This window comes from Perca fluviatilis, chromosome 21 (genome assembly GCF_010015445.1).
Source record: "Perca fluviatilis chromosome 21, GENO_Pfluv_1.0, whole genome shotgun sequence".
NCBI lineage: Eukaryota > Metazoa > Chordata > Actinopteri > Perciformes > Percidae > Perca > Perca fluviatilis.
The window spans coordinates 13,275,557-13,294,900 of record NC_053132.1 but is presented as its reverse complement, the minus strand read 5'-3'; the positions used below and the strand labels follow the sequence as shown (position 1 = coordinate 13,294,900).

Here is a 19,344-nt window from a genome sequence, read left to right as displayed (position 1 = left end):
GGAGAAGCTCATCACTGATATTTCCAGCTGGTAATATGAAGAGAAATCTCTTTGCCTGCAGAAAAGGACACAAAGGCATGAGTAATATGATAAAAGGGATCTTGCTACAGTGCGTAAAGACATTAAGATTGTTGTTTTTCGATCTGCGCCAAGGGCCTAATCATATCCTCCCATTGTGTCCCTGTCAAAGTGAACCAGTGTGTTAAATGTGAATCTGTTTGAGGCGAACGTGCAGACAGGGTCAGAGGTCAAACTGGGAGCACAGCTGTTTTGTCTGCCTGTTCTGATGAATGTGAAGTGCATGCTGTTCTTCGAAAACTCATGCATCCAGCTGAAATAATGCAACATGATCACCATTGACGGCATTTGTGGCAGTCTCTTTTTAAGCTGCTTATGTTCAGGGACCTACTTTATATATATACAAATTGCTGCTAAACAATATATATATATATATATATATATATATATATATATATATATTGATAGTGTCAGTAACCTGTCAATGGATATATTGGGAGATTAAGGTTAATGTCTGGGATGGATAGTCTTTGTTGAATAATCTTGATCATCATTTCGCTGATGGGAAATTATGTCAGAAAAATGCAGTCATAACACTCATTAGAGCCCACTTCCTCCCAGCAGCTAATGTTTTGAAGTGAATTTTCCGCACCGCCACATTGAATTTAGCAGGGCTTGACCTGTGCTAAGCCCTCAACCGCGGCTGTCATTTGGCGTATGTTAAAAAAAAAAAATCTCTTCTGTAACATGGATCACCCGCACTGTCACCGTATCCAGGGAGGGGGGCACTGCCACCTTCGTGAGATCAAAGCACTGTGCAAATACGCCATACTGCATACAGGGGAGTTGTTGGAGGAGGGAGGGGGGGCAGAACTGATTCACCTGTGTAGGGGCCGAGCACAGCTGCACTCCCACCAGCTGGAGCCCATGGACCATAGACAGGATTAGAGGCTTTAGCTGCAAAGGTCCCTCATCATCTTTACGCCTGAACCTTGTATGGCAACAGCCCCCGCAAACACAAATGCCACTTTATGATCACTTAATAACACCCCCTCACACGCACACACTCACTGAATCGGCTCATGGGCTTTTATAGTCGCCATTGTCTCGGATAAATAGGACAACCCCGGCAGTCTGGGACTCCCAGTTCATGAATCTAGTGTGGAGGCATTTTCTCCCCCACCCTTACAAAGGTATCACTGTACGGCCCGCCATTGTGAAGCCTCTGTATCCGAGCTCAGCCCCTCATGCCTACCAGGTAAACCCCTCTGCCTCTTTGCTGCTACGATAGGGGAGTTTGGCTCTGACTGACTGAAACAACATCACCTTGTTTATCCTGTAAATAATTCACCCCTCCCGGGCAACAGAAACAATATCAAGGTTGTGTGTTTAACAAGGGAGGCAGGGAATGAAGAGGAGCCAAAAAGAAGAAATCAGGTGTTTCCTTTTTAGATAAACTTGCCGCCTGGGGACAGCGACACATCCCTGCTGATTCCCATGGAAGATGCGTGTGTGTGTGTGTGTGTGTGTGTGTGTGTGTGTGTGTGTGTGTGTGTGTGTGTGTGTGTGTGTGTGTGTGTGTGTGTGTGTGTGTGTGTGTGTGTGTGTGTGTGTGTGTATGGCAAGACGCTGCGCACTGGACTTGCCCTTTGATAGCTCTCTGATGAGGGTGAAGAGATATTGTCGGGGACATTCTTGTCGTGTTGAATATCAGAACCTATGGAGTGTGTCAGCGAGTCATAGAATTAGATGCTTATCATCGGGGGCTGTTCCTGGGAGCTGTCTCCTCCCCTACCACCGCCCAGTCTTCGACACACGTGAATGCAGAAACGCTTTTGGTGTTTTGTGTTGTCTAACACCACTCCCCTGGGGTAGTGTACCACTCTCTAGTATAGATAGACTGTTTATTTCCTTCTCCCTTGTCGCATCCTGTCCCTTTTATTTGTTGGGTTTTAAATAATTGCTTGTACTCTGTACATTGCAGTCCATATGCATTTAAACAGTGACTCACTTGTTATTGGGTTGGCTCTGTACTCAAGCACATTGGTTTCAAAATAAAACAATAGGTATTTTTCCATGTACCTCTTTACATGCACATTTTCAAATTGAAGATAAAAATATATTCAGAAAGTCACACTACACTCACCAGAAATCACCAGAGTTCTCTTCGCATATGGTAGAGATACGGTTTATATGGGGTGACGTGGTTGCCTAGAGATGTAAGGCGCTGAACCACAATGTCCCCAGCTTGCGTCTGGCTTGGGACTATTTCCTGTCATCTCTCTACTGTCAGATATGTAATTAAGGCATAAAATGCTTAAAAACGGTGCCTGCCTCGACTTTTACTGTAGAGAAACCACATGTATCTCATTGTCACTTCCTCTTAAAGTACACCTGCCTGAGGTACCGTGAACCTTACATGTTACATGCCCACCCCACACACACAGACACACACACATCTCTATCACCAGTGGCTGATTAAAAATACGACACAGTATGCATGGATCACATGCATAGATCACATACATAATACAAGTCATCCTCTTAATCGCCATCTTAAGTGGAAATCAGCGATTAAAAGGCCATCATCAAAGTTACTTGATTATGTAATCCTGTTATGGTCTGAAGTCTATTCGCATAACAGTAGTTGTACTAATGAGGAAATGTATCCCCATCTTCATCTGATTGCACTGGCACAAATCCCTATTGTTCACTCTATGAATATAAATGTAAACATGTAAACCGCGAACACCTTTTAAAGGGTGTATGAAATTGTATCAATACTTCCTTTAATATGATTTAATTCCCTTAGAAACGCGTTGTTGTGGTGGGCTATAGCACAGTGAAGGATCAAAGTGTAAACCAATGGGACATCAGGGTCAGTTTGATTCTATAGGCTGGTCTTCTTAGTCATGCCTACTTACTATTGCAACACAAGGTCATCATTGAAATGCAACTCATTTCTAGGAAGAAACGGTTTTCCAAGAAGTTAAAGTCCCAGTTTAAAGGGCTCTTTAAAGCCGAGATTCAGTCCCTTATATGCAGTCTTTATTGAATTTCAAATATTATGCTAATGTGCAGCCAGAGCAATAGGAAATGAGTCACTGTCCAAATGCCTGCCGATTGCAGAGTACATTTGTACATCATTAGAGCATCAGTCATCTTTATATTGTCCTGTAGCCAGAGCCTAAAGCTGCATGACAACTGTGAAACAACCATTACAAAAGGAGACTTGTGTAGTAATACACAAGCCTCCCCACCATGCTGGTGTGTCAGCGAGGGACGAGCCAGGCACTGATCAGAAGACTCGGATCTGGATATTTGAAGCTGATATTGGGCCGGATTCCCATCGGGCTACATGCTATGCCTCCCCTTTGAGTGTTGATTGCAGAAAGGAGAATGTGGTTGACTGATCTGAAAGGAAATTACTGGAGAGAGAGCTTATCCATGCCTTTGACTGATAATCAGCTCATTATCGTGTTGATCATTTACAGCTCTCCCACTCGCCTGCTCTCTATTCTTTTAGCTGTGTCACAGAAGCAGTGCACAGAGACTTTTAATGGCTTGGCAGGGAGCCCGCTGTGGTGAGGCAGGGTTAAAACAAGCATGCTAGCCCTGGCTAGTCTCCACTTTTACACAGTGCAGGTCCCCACCCCACTTATCAACCCTCCCAGGGAAGAGAAAAAATTAAAGAAAAACAACAACAGCGACAACAACATATGCAACCCTGACGCGAGCATTGCCCTAGCACCCCAACATGGCTAACTGTGCATGAAATTGCACTGATTGGAGTTATTGACCAGAAGGCTCCAGCCCCTGAGAGGACAGGGAATATGGTGGTGGTGGGGGTGGAGGAGGGGTGAGGGTGGCTTGTGTGTTACCTGATTGAGTGAAAAATTCTCGGCCGGTTGCTTTGATGCCCTGCGCTTTACAGGAAAGAGTGATTTAATGGAAGCTGCCAGACCTCATCAATGTCAGCGCTCGTGTTGAGGGCCCTCTGCTCTGCCGTGCTTTATATAAAAGCGCTCGCCATGACAGGTCCTGATGGACAGATGTTTGCTAGTTGTTTTAACTGCACAGTAAAAAGAAACACGGATATCAGCCTCCACCTCTGACTCTAAAAGACAGGTTGTGCAGTGAGAGGAGGCTGTTACAGGCAACCCTGGGGTGCAGTGCCCTCGCCCTCAGCTGTTTTAGGCCTCTATAAATAACCCTATTGAATTTTGCTGGGTTGATAAGCCTATAATTAATGTGACCATCATTAAGCACGGACATGTTCTTCTCAAGAGGACCCCGCTGGTGAGGTGAAGCGAGGAGAATGGAGACTTCTCCTCTGTCCTTGTTTTTAAGGATGAACTGAGCAGTGTGAGAGGGTGGAAACTGGAGTGACGGCCAACCAGCTTCCCGGTGATGTGCAGAAGGAACCACTTTGTTTTCGAACTGCAGGATAACACACAGTGTCATCTATCAACACTCCACAAAGGCCCACTGTGCAGCGTCTTCAGTAGATCTGAATTGCATTGGAATTGCATCATTAATAGAGCAGAAATGATTCCCAGCAACTCTGGGAGAATACATTGACCCCTGAGGGAGACTAAAAACAAGACAATGTTTTTACAGGAGGAATATCTAACTAGAGGTCCCATTACCACTTCATCAATATACAGCTGCAAGTGAGCGGGGAGACTGAGGAAGGGAGGGGAGCATGAGAAGAAGAAGAAGAGGGAATGTAATAGCTTATAGTGCTAATGGCAGTCTGAGCGCTCAAGTCCCAAACATCCAGCCGCCTCATCTCATCTGGGCTGTGTAATTGCCCTCCTGGAAGCTGCCACGCGAAGCGCCTGCCTCCGTAGTGAAGAGTGGCAGCTGCTGGATGTTGAGGAGCAGGCCTAGGTCAGCTCCCCAAGTGGGGCTCCTTGCAACCATGAGATGTCATAATTAATAGCTATATCTGGGGGCCCCGGGGCCAGTGTTATGGGTGAGATTATTTGGGTAAATGGAAGCCAAACAGAAAGAGACGGCAGACTTATTCTCCACTTAACATAATGTATACTTATCACTTTGCCTGTAGCGTGTATGCCTTTGCAGCATCTTACCCCCTGCTTTTCAGGGATATTTTTTCTCGCTTGTTTGTATTAGGTTTCCCATCCGTATTTAAACGTACCTAGAGATATGTCGCTGTGGTGTATCATGGGAAATTATTAATCTTTGGGGATCGGCGCTCTCCCTAGTTAAGTAAATATACATGAGCTGCTGTGAAAGTTACAAGCTCCCAACACCTTCAGAGAAATCTGTTACTTCAGCTACCCTCTTTCTTCCATCCTCCTCTCTCTCTCGCTCTCTTTCTCTCTCTCTTTCGCTCTCTCTCTCCCTCCCTCTCCCTCTCTCTCCCTCTCCCTCTCTCTCTCTCTCTCTCTCTCTCTCTCTCTCTCTCTCTCTCTCTCTCTCTCTCTAACATGCCGCCTGGGGGAAAATCTCACTCTGTCTCATCTGCTGCTTAATTTCACTGGAGCAGCCCTCAGTAATGAAGCGCCTTGATGTACATTTGCCAATTTCTGCCTCTGCCACTGCGGTATAATTGGGATGTGACTAAGCATGAATACCCAGCACAGGGTTGGTTGACCTCTCGGCGACCCCGCGAATAGCGCTTTTGTCATAATGGAGGTATTATCTCACATAATCTGGGAATGGAGAGGGATTGTCTGCAGGGTGCCGGGGATGGAAATGAATTGATATAACTCCCCGCTCCTGTGCACCACAGAGGAGGGGGGGAAAAAAACCTGCAAGATAAAAAATTTTACATACCCATAATGAAGACATTTTCTTCTTATCTATTGCTGCTTTGTGTTTATTGGAGTAGGAGATCAGCTTCTGGCAAAAGCAGGGGTGGGTTTTATAGGAAGGGAGAGAGTTTTGATGCTGTGGCACTATAGAGGATTTTTCTGTGTGTGTGTGTCGGTGTGTGTGTCGGTGTGTGTATGTCAGTTTATTCCCTGCGTGGGTGCACTGTGTACTCATGCACATGTTAGTGTGTATGTGTGTCTGTTAATGACCCTGTAAAATGACAAGCTGAGCTGGCAGTGAGAGTACAGCTGACGGTCAGAGAGGAAGAGCGAGAGGAGGTGGAGGAGGCAGGAGAGTTCAGATGGAGGTGGAGGGGGTGTATAGTTGCGAGGTCGGTGGTTCCACTGTGATTCACCATGCTGTCATCCGAGAGACGGGGGCCCCTGAGTGGCCCTCTCTATTCCCACCTGAGAGGCCTGCAAATGGAGGGGCCGCGCTGTCATTATTTACAGCCCGCAGCTCCTAACCTTGGATTCAGAGCTCATCACGGCGAAGAGAAAATCAGATAGGACTTGACGTGTACCCGAGCCAGTGACCTTGATAAGTGTGAGGTGCCTGCAGCAAGAGGTTAGGGAAGAAGAGCTCGCTTCTGTCGGCTTTTGCTGTGGATTTGCGCGTGCGTGTTTGTACTTGTCAGCCAGGTGGGGAGGGAGGGGGGCACAGCTGAATGACTGAGCCATGACTCAAGATGACACATGGTAGGCCTGCTCACGGGCCAAGATACAGCAGGCATATGTGGCAATATCACTGTTCATTTTGTTGGTACTGGTGCTCAAAAGATTAGCAAAGTAATATAATAATATAAATAATTAGTAATTCATTAGTCGACATTGACAGAAAATCAAAACGTTATTTTGATAATCACTTAATAGTTTATCATTCCCAGTGATGCCACGTTACTCTAATCTGACCACTTTTTTCAGTAACGAGTAATCTAACGCGTTACTATTTCCAAACCAGTAATCAGATTAAAGTTACTTCTCCAAGTCACTGTGCGTTACTATTTTTGTCATTTTCCTTAGTAAAAATATATATTTTAGCTTTCTTCTTGCGTCTCGGGGAGTGAAGTCACGTTTTCAGCATGTGGACAGTTCACGTGTACCACGCAGCAACACAAACGTAAACAACAATGGAGGTAGGAGAGAGATGCGTGCTTTCTAGCTGGAAATACAGTCACTATTTCGAGTTTGTGTCAGCTAAAGACGGCAGTATTAAGGTTGGTTGTACACTCTGTGCTGGTGGCAACAAAGTGCTATCTAGCTACAAAAACACTACGTCAAATTTGAAGAAACATTTGGAGTCGCAGCACTGCAGTCAAACTTACAGAGCAAGTCCCAGCAGGTGGTGCGAAGCAGAGAGCAGGAGGTCCCCCCACCACTCGAACAACAAAAGCTGGACTTCGGTGCAAAACCAGTGGGGGAGAGTTGAAGAAGTTGGTCGGGCAGTATGTTGTAGAGGAAATGCTGCCCTTAAATACCGTTGACTGGCTCTCTTTTGTGCCATAATAAACCAGATCCCTACTACTGGCAATGCCGAGCTGCCTCACAGTAAACCGGTTGTCATTTTTATGTTGAGGCTGTGGGGGTGTTGTCGGCAGTTGCTGAAGGTAACTAATAAAGTAACTTGTAATCTAACTTCGTTACTTTTAAAATCAAGTAATCTGTAAAGTAACTAAATTACTTTTTCAAAGTAACTGTGGCAACACTGATCATTCCTAAAGGAAAAATACCAAAAATTTGCTGGTTGCAGCTACTACTAAACTTTACGTCTCTCTTTGCGGTTTTATATCACTTCTTAATCTTTTGGATTTTGGACTGTTCGAAACACGTAGTTTGAAGCTATCCCCTCGGCTACGGGAAATTATGAAGGGGAATTTGTCATAAAAAAAAAGACGTGAAAATATTCATTGTTTGCAGCCTGATTTTGTTAGCAGGTAAAAGCCACAAGGTCAGCTATGATTGTTAATTGTCAGCCTTGGTTTAAAAACACACCTGACGCTTGCTTAAAGTAATGAATTTTTCCTGGGTATTTTTTATTTATTTGATTATTTTATTTTTTCCATCTGAACTAGTTACCTAGAGACCAAAGGGGGGAGGAGTGCAAAATAACAGGGGAGAGCATCTCCGGATGGGTGATGAAAATGCATTTTTCTTCCCCCACCGAGATGCTATTTGGTCGCGTGAAATGATTAATTTCACACATATACAGGTCATCCCCAAAAGCAGCAACATCTCATTCACAAGGGGCCCCCGTCAGCAACAAAACAGGAGGCTGCAATAAAATGAGCAAACAGCAGCACGTACTGTACGTCAATAAATCTTTGGAGGTTAAACCTGAGCGCTGTAGAATTTGAGCAGCCTCCTCTCATCAGGTAAAAGTCACTGAGTACATCAGGACTGTTGAGACCAAAAAAATGCCCAACGAGCAGTTCAGGGAGGCTCCTGTAGTAGCAGGTACACACTCTCTCTCTCTCTCTCTCTCTCTCACACACACACACACACACACACACACACACACACACACACACACACACACACAGTCTGTGTTTGCATAAGCAGGATGGAGCCTTGAATTATGGGGTTTGTGTAAATAAGGAGATGAGACTGTTTTTAGCACACATGGAAGCTTGGATGAGAATAGTGTCTCTATGTGGAGTGGAATTGGTCTTGGGTTGTTTACGACAGCTCGCAGCCCTCATATATCACAAGCAGTATGTTTGCTGTGAAGCTACAGTTTGTATGCCATCTGCCTTAGCTGAACTTGACCCTTCAAACAGACTTATATTTTGTAAACTGAGCTCACTGTAACTGCTGTTTTTATTTTCTCTTTCCTAGTGGATGATCCAGAAACCCCACAAGGTGGCTACTTTCTTCGGGTGCATCGGTACCGACCACTTCGGGGAGATCCTGAAGAAGAAGGCCGAAGAAGCCCACGTCGACGCACATTACTACGAACAAAACGAGGAGCCGACCGGGACCTGTGCCGCCTGTATCACCGGAGACAATAGGTTAGCCACCTTTCAGTCACCCCTGACCAAGAAATGACCCTCTTGCTCGGATTCGAAATAGTCCTTCTGGTTCATTTTTACATCTTTAGGCAGGCAGTTGACTCCTGAGGGCTGGAAGTCATAACAGGGAATCATAGCTCAGCTTACACATCAAAAGGAAAAAGAACAGCTTGAGTGTGTTTTGCCAGGCCCCCACTCAGTCTCTGCCGCCCCAGTGGGTTGTCATCCATCTATAGGCTGACAGTAGCAATGCGTTTGAGATGGCTGGGCTATCCCAGCTCTCACCTGTCAGCCTTCTCGGCTGTAAAAGGGACTTCAGCATCTCTGGCGACTCTCATGCTAGCATCATCATCAGCACGTCTGAGACAGCAGAGGTCAAAGCCTGTATGCGTGTGTGTGTGTGTGTGCGCGCGCACAAATATCACTAACAGCGAGGGCTCCAGTTCATGATAGACCAGGTGTGGATCAATAACCTCCTTCTCTAAACACCCTCCTCCTCTGCAGCCCTTAATCCGCTGCTACTGGAGTTGTCAGTCCGTCAACGGCAGGACCTCGGCCGCCCCGGGAGCCGGCCCCGCTGAATGGTCTTACTGGGCTTGTTTGATGTGACTCTGACACCTGAAAAGGTCAGGTGCCGTGCTAAGGGAGACGAGCTTTGTAATATTTCTTACAGGTGTTTAACAGACAGCTCAGGAGGCCAGGGGAAAGGTTGCCAGCAGGCCCAGATTGGAAGGGTGATGGCTTTGAAGGATCGGGAGCCAGTATGTCACAACCCCCAGGCTTTGATTAGTGCAAGTCTTCAAAGAAAAAAAAAACTCCCTCTCATACTCAATCTGACCATTCTGAGATCTGTGAAGATGCTGCGTGCGAATAACATTTTTACAAAATAAGTTTATTCAGTTCTTACATTTGTAAACAAAGGTTCAATAAATCAGTCCCTCCAGTATCTCAGAGCTTTTGTCCAGCCCAAAATTATTTAGCATTGTTTGGCCAATTGTATGCTTTTTTGCGATAATTGTAATATGTAAACAGTTTAAACATATGACATAGCCTGTGCAGTTAGCTATAGTTGTCCTTGTCCTTGTCACCATAGTTACAGTACAAGGAAGTTGCATTATGGAGATTGATGCTTGATTTTTATTTCAGCTCGGCTGATAAAAGTGGTTCTGAATTGCATAATTTTTTTATGTAGAAAACTGGTGATTGGTAAAATTGGCTAACATTTTTCCCAGTTTGACCAGTGAAATAATAGCAAGATCTTTGCAAAATTGCTAATTCCTGGAGCAACTGATCAGTGGTTTGTTTCCCATTAGCTTAAAGATATGATATCATTACACTTAGCTGATATTTAAGAGCGCTGTGCTTTGCTCATGTCTGTTAGACTCCCTCAGTAATGACACTCATTTTGTCTGTCATGCTTGTTCTAACCTTTTGAGTCCATTACTGCAGCTCAGGTCAAGTGCAGTCCTAATCCTGCTGTCATATCGTGGCCGTCATCATCGCACTCTGATCAATTTAGCACGCTGTTACTCTTTTCTTTGATGCTAACCATGGTGAGCAGCTTTTCAGAATGGACCTCTTGCTGTAGCAGCGCCCACCTGTCATATGGTCGCCTAACAGTTTCCCCCTAAGTAGTGATGATGGTTGCACTCATTTTGATGGCCGCTCATAAAGCGACAGCACACAAGGACTGGCTATGTTAAGATAATGCCACCTCCATCACTTCCAGCTCCCACCACTCACTACTCAACTCAAGTGTTCATTTAGTAATGTATTTCTGTTGTTTTTCCACCTTTTGTTAGCAATTGACCACTTTTACATGTGATAATATGAATAATTTGTGGCTTATGGTTAGCTTTGAAAATCCCTCTGCTTCTTTTAATCTTGCGATAACCCCCTTTCTTTTTAAAGAAAGAAAGAATATAAAGACATCTAGATCACTTTATTTTAGCTTGGTTCAGACATTCTAAGAAACTATTATCATCCTTTTTATATCAAGAAAGAACAAAGGAAAGTCTGGGGTGTTTTAGGGATGTTTTTGAGACAAAATTAAGATGGATGATAAGCGAGGTGGAAGATTTATGGGGTCTGTCTCGGCAGGTCCCTTGTTGCTAACCTGGCAGCGGCAAACTGCTACAAAAAGGAAAAACACCTGGACTTGGACAGCAACTGGGAGCTGGTGAAGAAAGCCAAGGTCTATTATATTGCGGTAAGTGAGACTTTCTACATTCAAAATTACTGTTTCCCAACTCTGTTGCCAGAAGAGGACATAATGTTAAGAGGCTTTATTCAGGAAATGCCTGAGCGTGCCTTGTGCATTGTCAATCTATCAATTCATCCTTTGTCGAGTGAAATGAGCTATGTTACCTATTGAGACAATACAGCTCCGTTCTCCCCATTTCCCCCTTGTCTTTGTGCACGAAACTGCAGCACAGTGTGAAATTGTTCTTCATGTAATGCATTCATTCATTTCTTTCTATGTGAAGACAAGCCAACAGGTGCTGTGAAAGTGTGAAAATTGATTATTCAAGTTCATTCGGCTTTACCCCCTCCTACACAATCTTCCCCCTACAGACAAAAACACACACACACACACACACACACACAGATTGAGCAGGACAGATGTGCGCTTAGACATTCAAACACACACTCAAGCTGCACCACTGAGGTAATGTCTTCACTTACAGCTTCTGGAGTAGGATGGCCTGCCATGCTCATGTTTCACTGTTTGGGATTACATTTAATTCTGGGAGATCAACATTTTCTCTGATCTCGAGTCAAGATGATAGCTCTGAAATTGCACTGCATTCCACGTCTTTAAGCAGTTCATTATCAGCATAAATCAGCATTACAGCCAAGCCATCAACATACTCCTTGGCATATTGTCCCAAGTGAAATTCACAATGGTCCTCCTGTTGCCCACAAGCCCTCTAAACATGAGTGTACTGTAGTCTAATAATGAGGAAGGTTTCATAATTACCCCCCCCCACCCCCACACACACACACACACACACACACACACAAAAAAACAAAAACAAGCCGTCCGTGCTTGTGCCAGAAAGCAGATCAGTCAGTCCATCCTCCAGAGTTTGTGTGGTCTCATTTTTAGCCTCTGCTTCGCATTAGCAAACACGGCACATCCTCTGCAAAATTGGCAGTTGGGTTTTGCCCACATCCGACAGTCTTGTGCGCAGGGAAAGCTTCCGTGGGATTTGAGAGGGGATAGAAGGGCCACAAATGGGTGTTTTGTCAGTGCTTGGAATCTCAAACGTCGTTTTCAGCGTCCCTCCTGGGCCTCTTTGTCAAAACAGGGGGATCACTCGGGTTTATTAGGGTCCCATTGGCACTTCTACAGTACTTAGCCAGATACACTGCCACAGCAATTCCCACTTAATACTGTGTGGCGTGTCTAGACCGGTGTTCACTAAGGCCTCCTCTCTCCATTAACCTTGTCAAGAGCACTCAGATGTATTTACCCAATTTACAGCCAGATTGTACATTTTCTCCCTCTTTCTCTGTCTCACTGTACCAACCTCTGCTGTGTATTAATGTGCTTTGTTGATTTTCATTAAACAACTGCTGGGTGGTATACGCAGTCTTGTACAATCTAATCTGTAGATGTAATTACCGAAACGCGTGCATGTGTGTATGTTAGCATGTTATTTGCTCGCACGTGCGTCTGTGTTTGTTGGAGCATGTGTGTTAAAGAGGTGATTGATGATTCCTGGCAGAGGCTCTCAAGGTGCCTGCTACTATGTGGTGTGATTGGATGAAAACAGAATTATTAGAGGGCTCTTGCAGCCAGTCTGGCTCATCCAACAGCGGCGGCGGCATCAGCAGCAGCAGGACTGGTGGCAGACGCAGAGCAGGGAGGCAGCACTGCCATTTCTCAAAAAGAGAGAGAGAATGTTGAACTCCTGCCAAATGTTTGGTGGCAGGCTGTTGCTAGGAAATCTGGGTCCTTAGGCAAATCGTTGCACAAAGACCAATAACAAAGGCGTGAGGGGGAAGAAGGAATGGCTAAATGCATTTCAGGCAGAGGATATCTCTCTTTTTTTGTTGAATGCCATCGCTGCTGCAGTGATGTTTACAGTTATTTCTTTCCCCGACGATTGTAAACATCAGAAATGGAGGGTGATGTATTGTGTGAAGGAGAGATGAGTGACTCTAATTGGTGGGGGTGATGTGTGCGTGCTGGCCCAGTTAGCCTCTTCTCCTTCCCTTCACTCCCTCATTCCTTCCATCCCCATCCCCCTTGGCCCTCTATGGACACCCTCCTCCTCCTCCTCCTCTCCTTTTGCTGTCTCCTTTGCCTCCCCCCCCCCTCTCTTTCTCCAGTCTCTCAGACACACATACACTTGCTGCTAAACACACACAGCATGCACGCACACATTCTGCAGCATACCACTGGCTTGTTTTTCTTACCACTGAGCGCTTTGCCCTGTAATTTGATCTCCACTGCTTGATGCATCCTCCAAGATGTCACTTTGAATTAACCTATGGCTCCACAGCTCTCCTTAGCCTCGTCTAATAAAATGGCCTCTCCTAACTTATGCTATTTACATTCAGGAAAGTGCTCGGCCCATATCATGGTCTTGCACGGAGCAAGTAACCGATATGAAGAAGAGGGGAGACGAACAAGACAATTGACTGTGAAAAGGCCTGTTAATGACTGGGCACAGATGGTCAGAAATAACCCAAGGATAGACGGAGGAGACACTCGCCTCTGCCAACTGGCCTGATACACAAAACTCACCCAATGAGACACAAGCTGCAGTGCTGCTAGGTCACAAACCTGATCACAGCTGTGGATGCTGTTCGTTTACGCCTTCAGCTAATAGCGCTATCCCCATTAGCCTGCGAGAGGTTTAGCCTCGCCTGAGGAAAACAGCTAGCCAACCATTTTTTTTTTCTCACACAGCGCAGCAACTTGAAGTAGAATGCCTCACACTGTTAACACTGGCACACTGCATATAGCATTAATTGGCAGTTGTATTTTTGCCCTCACTGCAGGGGAAAGCTGAGTTCAGCGTCAGTCACCGTAGCATAATATGCAAGAAAAAGAGGCGAAAGGGAGGGCAAAAGCAGAAAAAAAAGCGCAATATTGGCACCACAAGCAGCACGTCAGCCTGCTTACACTCTGGAGTGGCACACATACACACATATATACACACACATTGTTACTCTGCCCCACCAGCCCCTGCAATTTGCAGCCAAAAAAGCGAAGAGAGAGGTTTTTCCTACACACAACTAACTGACATCTCATCAGCCAGCCGAAGGGCTGATTAGCACAGAGGTGACTGCGGCTGTGTCTCTGTCCAACTCAGAGGACCAAACTGTCCTCACGCTGACCTTGAGTTTCCTCTCCCTCTCTTCCTCTATCCTTTTCTATCCTCCGCTCTCCTTCTACTCTCCCTTACACCACTGCACTTTATCTCCAATAATTCTCCCTTCCTCTGTCTCCATCTCCTCCCTCCTTCCACCCTTTCCTTTTCTGTCTTTTCTCTTTCCTCTTCTCTCTGTACTGCACCACTCTGCACTGCCCCTGTCCTTCCACATAGCCAGGGAGGGATCACGAGGCAAAATGCAGGCAGTGGAGAGAAAGAGGGAGGGAGATAGGGAAGAGAGGTGGAGGGGGGAGAAAAAAACTGGCAGGCTCCCCCTTTGTCTGCAGGCGATCAGTTACAGTCTTGGTTGCCGATGAAATTTAATCCCCACCGCATTTACATGCCAAGTTTGACTTCTGGCAAGCCTTATTAAATAGATTTGTAAATCATTTCATCTTGATTAGAATCTGTTCTCAAGGGATCAACATTTTTTCGCCTTGCTTGTGTTTTGTTATGTGCACAATCTGTGCCCAGTGGTGTTAAAATTTGAAAGTCGAGCCTTGGTGGTGTTATTTTTCCATGCGAGTGAGTGTGAGCAGTAGGTTTAGGGGACAAAGAGCGATGGGTGCCAAGTCCCGTCCGTCACCGGCCAAGCCACTGTGTCAGCATGTCTCCCATCTCTGGAGGGTCATGTTGGTGAGCGAGCAACTGCTATGATGTGTATTCTCTTTATTAGGCTGACACCACAGTGTCTTTAGCATGGCACAATGTCATTTCAAATTGTGTCTAATCAGATGGCATTTTGTAATTGCCAGCAAGCATCTTATGAATATGAATTCATAATTGTTCAATTACAAGCCGACTGCATCATATTTATTGGCTTTTTTTTCTCTCCCGCTGGCCTGGGCCAATTATAGGATTTAAATCTTGAGGCAATCAAGTGATAAGGGTGAGGCGTTTAGGGTTTGCTGTCACTATATAATTCTGTCGAATGTTAAACATGCATCTGGGAGGGCTGTATTTGTCAGAAGGCTGTGCGTGGAGGTGCACCTGCCTAATTGAGTGGTAATGAGCTGTCAGGAGTGCAGGTTTTGTGATTGGCTCTTGGCGGGGCGTCCCGTGCCAGTGGGACGTATGGGCTGGCCCAGCTCTGCTGGAGGATCAGACAGCTCCACAGGCCTGAGTGGGCGGAGCATGGTAAATTAGGGTGGAGAGGCCAAACGATGCTGGCTGCACAGATATCCTGTGGCTTACACTCGTCTGTGGGATTTATTTAGGTTGTTTACAATTATCCTTACTCCTGATTTGGTTTTACTTCTTCATGTCAGAGGGGGAAGAAGATTTCAGATGTTTTGCTTAAGTATTGCATTCTAAACATACTATTGCATCTGTTTATGTTAATAGAAAAACCACAGTCCTAAGCTGTTCTGAAATCACTTTGTATTTACTACACGCACTATATGTACTGTCATTTTATTGTGTGAAATGAATGCACTATAAAGTATTGTCCATAGCATTCAAACCACTTTTTGCTAATAATCCCACAATGCAATGCATCCCATTTTATAGATAAAATTATAAATGGTATGACTCAACAGCTCAGTGATTATTCGGTTTGATGTAAAATGATGATGTCACAAATGTTTTACTCTAAAGTGTACTTTTAAAGTAAACTATTAAGTGTCCATTATATAATGAGGAAAGAAGGGAGGGATTTCGAACACAGCTCAGGAGTCAAATTGGTGCAGTTTGTGTTGTTTTAGTTCATTCATTTTGAACTGTGTCCCACAGCGTCTTTAATACAACCACTGGGAGGCACCAAAGTCAGAAATTTCCGAATCCTACACATAATAGCTTTAACTTTAAGTAAGTATTTAAAATGTAACAGTACTTGTTATGCAGATTGTTATATTATTATAAAGGCATTAGATTACTGGATTATTATTACTGCTTTTTTAAAGCGCCCATATTATGCTCATTTTCAGGTTCATAACTGTATTTTAAGGTTGTACCAGAATAGGTTTACATGGTTTAATTTTCAAAAAACACCATATTTTTGTTGTACTGCACAGCTCTCTCTCACTGCCAGATCCTCTTTTCACCTGGTTTCTGTTTTAGCTACAGAGTGAGACCTCTTTTCATCTTCTTCTTCTGTACTATCTTTGATTGCACTCGCACATGCTTAGTAGTTCAGATGTAGATCATGTCAGCTAGCTAACTCTAGAGACAGTAAAAGAAAGCCTGTTTCTCCAACTTTGGTCAGTTACAAGGCAGGATTAGCTGGGAGACTTCTAAATGAGGGCGCACATGTAAGTAGTTCTTTTGTAGATTATGGTGAACTTGTGTGTGTTGTAGCAGTGCTTTGCTATTGAGAACGACGTAGCATGCTAGCTTTAGCATTAGCATGCTAACGAGCTAACGGTTGTGGTTAGCCAGCTCATTTCGGACTGTGACGTCTCATTCCGAGCCGATTTTGAACAGCTCACTAGGAGACTGAAGGCAGGACACATTCAGAAACCTGTATCTCACTCAAAACAGCATGGATGGATTTTTTTCAAAGTTTGTATGTGTGTGGAAGCACCAGAGACACAAAAGAACACCCCAAATCCCAGAAAAAGTGATTTTTTCATAATATGGGCACTTTAATGTCGCTGGTCAAGATGTAGCTAACTTTAACTAGATTATAAACTGTTGGTACTCTGGAACAATGCATCATATATTTATAAGACGATCAAATGCTTTATGTAAAATCTTAATCTAAAAGGTAACTCATAATAGCTGTCAGAGAAGGGCAGTGGAGTAAAAAGTAAAATATTTGAAACGCAGTGGAGTAGTATAAAGTATAAAGTAGTGTAAAATTGAAATACGGACGTAAACTACAAAGTACAAAATTGAACTGTCCGGTACTTTAGTAAATGTACTTAGTTCTTCACCCCACTGTCAATTGTTCAATTTATGTATTCAACTACAACATAAACACAGTAAGCTTTAGCAAAAGCAAATATGTTTGAAAATGGTTGTGGAGAAAGTTTACAGGATGTCAAGGTTCATCTCATTTTGTTATTATGGAGGAAAAGTTCTCATCACACTGAATGGCATCTATTTTGGTTTAGATTTGTGTGATTTATTTTTATTTATTTATTTATTTATTTGTAAGAAATGTGTGTGGAAATACTTAAAAGTTGGCAGGGCTGTGCTGGTTTTATTTTGGGAGTCTTTATTTCTAGCATCCTAATTTGAACAACAGTGAAAAAAAAACAAAAAACGCTTTAATCCACTGTTTCTTGAGTAATTGCCTCTTGAGGGGGCCACATTTTTGGACTCTGGCAGACTTCCAGGCTGTAGTCCATATTACTCTACCAGCATGCAGTGACTCTCTCCTTGTACACCCACGTTACCTTGTAGAAACAGTTTTTCTTCTTCAGCAGGGAAAACACCATGTCCTTTCACCCCGGATTACTGTGTGCATCTGCTCCACCGGCAACAAGTCTGTTTTCCTCTGCCTTGCTGTAAAAGGGATGAAATAGTTCAGACTTAATGATATTTCTACTTTCCATCACCTTGTCCCTTTGCTCCGTCTGCACTAGCTCTCTGTGTGTGTGTGTGTGTGTGTGTGTGTGTGTGTGTGTGTGTGTGTGTGTGTGTGTGTGTGTGTGTGTGTGTGTGTGTGTGTGTGTGTGTGTGTGCGTGCCTTTTTATTCATGAGACCAAGTTGTGAAACGTAGAATAATGTTTCAGTCCTACACTGGGATGTTGTGGCCATTTGTGTGAGTTCCATGGCTTAATTGAATAGACTGAGTAATTATTTGTCAAGTAATGCTGAGCAGAAAATAAATAGCCACTTTGCGGCCGTGAATTGTGCCTGATGGCCATGTGTTGATACTCTCACCAGGGAGAGTAAAAACCTGCTCTACTGGCTAAGTATCTGATTAAGATTCACATGATGAAACCGCAGACGCTTTAGGATAGTGTGTCTCCTGGGCAAAGATAGTAAGTAGATTTAAGTGTCAGACACTGCTATATTATAACACTGCAGCATGAAGCCTCAACTGAATAAATATTACTTGAATATTCTCCTCATCACAAACCATCCGCAGCACTCGGGTCAGCATGACAGTTTCCGAAAGCGGCCTTGAAAAAAATCACCACAGATGTGCATCTCTGTGCAGCAGATGCTGGACACTGTTCTTTGAGAATTGTTTCCTTCTGCAAGGTTTAATTTTTCCCTTTTATGTCGCTGTATTTGTTTATGGTCTGTAATAAGCCTGCGCATATCTTCCTTCTGCCAGTTTGGCCTTGATCCATTTTAAACTGCCAGTAATTTTTTTTTCTCTCTTCCTTTTTAAAAGAGACTAATGACTTCTGAGGATAATATAATATTTTGTAATGATTTGATAATTCATTCATTTAAGTTATAATCCTCAAGATTTCCATTATATCACACCTCAATTTTCATACTATTAATGGCCGGCATTTTTTTTTTGCAATTGCCATTCTATGCATACTGATACACGAGTTTCTCCTCTGTCCGTTGTGTTGTTTTAGGGTGTTACATGTAGGATTATTTCTTGGCCGGGAGCAGTGACTTCTTCTTCATGATGAGAACACTCCCACTGCGCCCACCAACAATTAGGTTTTCATACGAATTAAACAAACAACATTTAATGTGTCAATTAGGGAACTTCAGACATGCTGGTAGACAGATTTTGTTTTACCTTTTGACAGAGCCGAGCTAGCGGTTTCCCCCTGCTCTCAGTCTTTATGCAAAGCTGAGCTAACCATCTCCTGGCCATAGCTGTATATTCAATGGACAGATATGAGTGTGGTATCAATGTTCTCATCCAAGTCTTGGCAAGACAGCATTTGAATGTATCTCCCAAAATGCTAAATGATTAAAACTTTAGAGAGCATTTTGACATATTCAGTTTACAATTATATATGCAGTACAGTATATATAAATAGCAGCAAAACCCTGAATTTCAGAGGCTGGATCCAGGATATGTGCGGGACATTTGCTTGACAAGTTCTGATTAATCGACAAATGGTTTCACTACAGCATCAAACTGCTTTTTGCCTGTGTTTCAGTAAGCATGTCTGGGGTTAGCACATGCAGTGGTGTTTATTTTTCATACATGGTCCCACTCATAC

At 44.0% G+C, this 19,344-nt stretch overlaps 1 protein-coding gene across 3 annotated transcripts in view; it reads left to right on the top strand.

Moving 5' to 3' along the window:
* The window catches only part of LOC120550679 (adenosine kinase-like), a 105,897-nt gene that overhangs the window by 36,522 nt on the left and 50,031 nt on the right, over positions 1 to 19,344 (top strand). For all 3 annotated transcript variants that reach the window (XR_005637762.1, XM_039787346.1, XM_039787347.1), the window contains exons 5-6: positions 8,697 to 8,869; positions 10,970 to 11,078. Coding sequence is in view for 2 of the 3 variants with exons in the window: in XM_039787346.1 (XP_039643280.1) it covers positions 8,697 to 8,869; positions 10,970 to 11,078 (282 nt within the window). In the remaining variant the exon portion in view is untranslated. The remainder of the gene's footprint in view (positions 1 to 8,696; positions 8,870 to 10,969; positions 11,079 to 19,344) is intronic.